Source organism: Rutidosis leptorrhynchoides, chromosome 9, assembly GCF_046630445.1.
Source record: "Rutidosis leptorrhynchoides isolate AG116_Rl617_1_P2 chromosome 9, CSIRO_AGI_Rlap_v1, whole genome shotgun sequence".
NCBI classification, from domain to species: Eukaryota; Viridiplantae; Streptophyta; class Magnoliopsida; order Asterales; family Asteraceae; genus Rutidosis; species Rutidosis leptorrhynchoides.
This window is the reverse complement of record NC_092341.1, coordinates 273,170,860-273,175,026: the sequence shown is the minus strand read 5'-3', so window position 1 is coordinate 273,175,026 and position 4,167 is coordinate 273,170,860. Positions and strand designations below refer to the sequence as shown.

Here is a 4,167-nt window from a genome sequence, read left to right as displayed (position 1 = left end):
AAAAGCGAGACGATGGCTTTTTCCTGCAAACTCATCTTTAACCAACCCTTTTTGTATAGCTACATTCCATATATGTTTATTCGAGTTTTTACTTGTAATGTTTTAGTCTTTTACGCTGTATTCTAGAGTTTATTTTTAAGCGGAAAGGAGTGGAAAAGAAAGGAGATGAGAGTGTTTTACTATCCTTCCTAATCCGCCCAAATATGGGCGGAGAGTGTTGTTAACAAATTATAACTGTACTATCCCCTCTAATCCTCTACTCTCTTCTCCTTTCCACTTAAAATAAAAACTCGAGAATCACTATTATTTTATAATCTGTCTGTTTCCTTTCCTTTCTATTAGAAATAAAACTCGAGAATGCAGCGTTAGTGTTCTGTAAATTGCTTCTTTGCTTTGAATCACAAGTTGTAATCTTTGATTATTTTAATAAAAGTTTTATTGGCCTTTCAAAAAAAAAACAAAATAAAAAAAAAACGGTATATGAGAATTTTATTAAAATATACTTTTTTCAAATTTTTTAAGTAATTCCATGAAAATTTCACTAAAATTTACTTTTGTTTCAAAACTTTTAACATAATTCTAGACTTAGAAAAGATATACAAAAGAAGTAATACAAACTGACTATCTACTAAGGTTGCTCCCAACGGAAGCGTCCAGAGAACCGCCCAGGGCCGCGCCCTCCTGGGCGCCGATGGCAGCGGCTAGCCCAGGGGGCCGCCCTCGATCCCGTCCAGCTTTTCGTTCGCTGCTCCGCCTTTTTTGGTCATGTGTGAGGACGATCCAAATCTCTCCAACGGTCAAATTTTTGGCCGTTGGAGGTGAGTTTCTTTTTATTTTTATTTTTTTTTCTTCTTTTAAACTATATATATTCACTCAAACTTCATACAATTTCATACACACTCATATTTCATACACACATACACTCATATTTCATCCAATATCAACAATTTTATCTCAAATTATCAAACACTATATATATTAATATGAATCCAAATAACCCAAATTCCGATCCGGATATGAATTTGGTATTAACGATCTTGAATACCACAAATAATCGAGCACTTGAAGATATCGCAAGTCTTGATCGTTTAGATGAGTTAAATGACGAAGAAGAAGTTGAACCCATTCCAAGGGCACCGAGAAGATATTTATATAGAGATAGTGAAGGCCGTGCAAGAGCTTTATGGAATGATTATTTTTCCGACAACTGTACGTTTCCCGATGATTATTTTCGTAGACGTTATCGAATGAGCAAACCTTTGTTTCTTCGGATATGTCAAGGTATAATGAATTTTTCTCAAACTCCGATTCCTGAGTATTTCTCATATTTTCATCAAAAACGTGATGCTTGTGGGCTACTAGGTTTTAATATTGTTCAAAAATTAACATCAGCCATACGTCAACTAGCGTATGCTGCGACAGCCGATCTTTTTGACGAGTATTTGCATATGGGTGAACAAACCGCATATGATTGTTTAAATAATTTTTGCAAATGTATTTTTCACTTGTACGCAACAGAGTATTTGAGAAAACCAACTGCACAAGATGTGCAACGTTTGACCACTAAACATGCTCAAATACATGGATTTCCGGGGATGTTAGGAAGCATCGATTGTATGCATTGGAGATGGAGAAATTGTCCGGCACGTTGGAAGGGTCATTACACACGAGGTGACCATGGTTACCCGTCAATTATGCTTGAAGCGGTAGCGTCTTATGATGGATGGTTTTGGCACGCTTTCTTTGGTACCGAGGGATCAAATAATGATATCAATGTACTTAATCAATCTGATTTGTTTAACGACTTATTAGCCGGCGAGGCTCCACCGTGCACGTTTACGGTGAATGGGTGTACGTTTAATAAGGGTTATTATTTGGCGGATGGAATTTATCCGGAGTGGGCCACGCTAGTTAAGTCATTCAGAAATCCGATTGATCCAAAACAATCAAAGTTCAAAAGGTATCAAGAATCTGCAAGAAAAGATATTGAACGAGCATTTGGAATACTACAAGGTCGATGGACGATTGTGCAGCGTCCGGCAAGACCATATTATATCCGAAAAATTAGAAGGATTATGTTAACATGTGTGATATTAAACAATATGATAACCGAGGACAACGGACGTGCATTTTGTGGACTTGAAGAGAATTATCGTCCGATTCGACGTGCAAGAGGAACATTCCAAGAAAGGGTTGACGCGCATATCCGGGCGGATGCGGATTTAAGAGATGTGGGCATTCATCGATTACTACGAGATATGCTAGTAGAACACGTTTATAGTCTTCCACCTAATTATCGAATTCGACATGATCCAACGAGAAATCCAAACAATCAAGATGAGGCGGGACCTTCACACGTTAACGACGACGAAGACGAAGACGAAGAGTAGTTATTTTATGTAATTTTATTTTAAATTATATGTTTTAATTTTAATTATTTGTAATGTTTTTTTTTATTTATTTAATGAAATTTTAGTTTTATGTTATTACATATTTATTGTTTATAATATATATAACTAAATTAATATTATTTGGAAATAATAAAAAATTAAAAATTAAAAAAAGAAGAAGAAGGAAGGAGTGTCATGGTTGGGAGTGTTTAGTCCTGGGTTTAGTCCTGGGAAGGAAGTGAGAAAAAAGTGCTGATGTGGCGCTGATGTGGCGCTGAGGACTAAGGTCAAGAAGTGTCTCCATTGGGAGCACTCTAATTGTTGCTATCTACTAATTGTTGGATAACCCTGTGTTCTTTTAAATTTTATAAATCCATCGAAACGATAAAAATAAAAATATTTTATTTTAATAAAACTTTCAAGTAAATATTTACACGATTAACGGTTTCCAGCAAAATCACACAATAACGGTCACAGTAAGATTCAATTACACCACTAATAATTGTCAAATAATAAATCATAAATTGAATTTAGATATACCTTTACCAAGTGATGTTCCCTGGTAGATTGAAACGAGTGTCCAATGTAGATGATTCATACAACACGTCGAGCAACACCAATCAGATACTAGTCGGTATATAATCGAATACCAATATCATATATCCCTTCTATTCATTTGCTTTATGTTATTTCTCGTTGACCAAAATCCTTATAAGATAAGAAGGATAATTGACCAATAAAGTTCAAAAGGAATTGTGATTGTACTCTTATTCTTTTGTAGCCATCAACCATCAACATCTTTCTGTATTGTTAACTTGATAAACACAAAATTAAAAAGAAGTTTTGTAACTCTCAGTCACCTTTTTTTAGCCACCTATCTCCAACCCAAAAGTGAGTTATTAATTGTTTTCGTATATCGCCGTCTTTTAACAATAGGGTTGTAAAACCTTATTAGAAAAATAATACCTTATTATATTTGTGACTGTACCGTAAATCGAATAATAAAATACAAAATAATTTTCGGCTGTTTATTTGTTCACCACTATTACCAAAAGACACTATTATGGTATATAAAAACTTGAATTCAAAATTGGGCCTTAGCTTGTATCGGCTGACCAAAAGAAAACGACATAAGGATATTTTTTTATTTTTTTATATATTTATTTGTAATCCAAAAAATAAAACATTAAAATAAGACCATACAAGAGTAGTTTAACGGAAGTCTTTTATTTTATATTTAATTAAATCGCATTTAATTAAATTATGTTTTTAAAACTATATATTATAATTATAATTATATATCAAAATATATATATTAATTGGTGTTTAAATACCTATTATGTATGACTTCATATGCTTGTATATAAGCAGTAATAGAAATTTAAGTTATGAAGCGCACACTAAATCAACACCAATTACATATGAATATGAAAGTAAGAAACAGAAAAGGAAAAAATGCATGATTAGTTGATCTAGACTTCCATGTCATTTTGTAAATCTTTGTTTGTATACTTGTAATCATAGAATTTCTCGAAACATTTTCCCCCAAAAAATTTGTAAAAGTACATCATAGGTTCCATTCGAACAAGCCTTTGTTCGAACCTACTATAGGCCCATTTTCAGATTCGATGACCGGAAATAGTAAGTTAGAACTTATACACCAGATTCAAATATGGTCTAAGTTCAAACTCCTTTTTACTTATATCTAACGGTGGAGTATTTTGTGCGATTTCAGAAAAAACACAAACTGTGGTTCTTATCGAAATACATGAAATGT

At 33.4% G+C, this 4,167-nt stretch overlaps 1 protein-coding gene across 1 annotated transcript; it reads left to right on the top strand.

Moving 5' to 3' along the window:
• The first annotated feature begins 983 nt into the window (after positions 1–983).
• LOC139868769 (uncharacterized) lies at positions 984–2,390 on the top strand. Its single transcript, XM_071857111.1, has one exon. The coding sequence runs from the start codon at positions 984–986 to the stop codon at positions 2,388–2,390; it is 1,407 nt and encodes a 468-aa protein (XP_071713212.1).
• Positions 2,391–4,167: the final 1,777 nt, after the last annotated feature.

Bases quoted from the DNA above. Each gene is read 5' to 3' on its own strand.
- LOC139868769 (XM_071857111.1), top strand. From the start codon at position 984: ATGAATCCAAATAACCCAAATTCCGATCCGGATATGAATTTGGTATTA.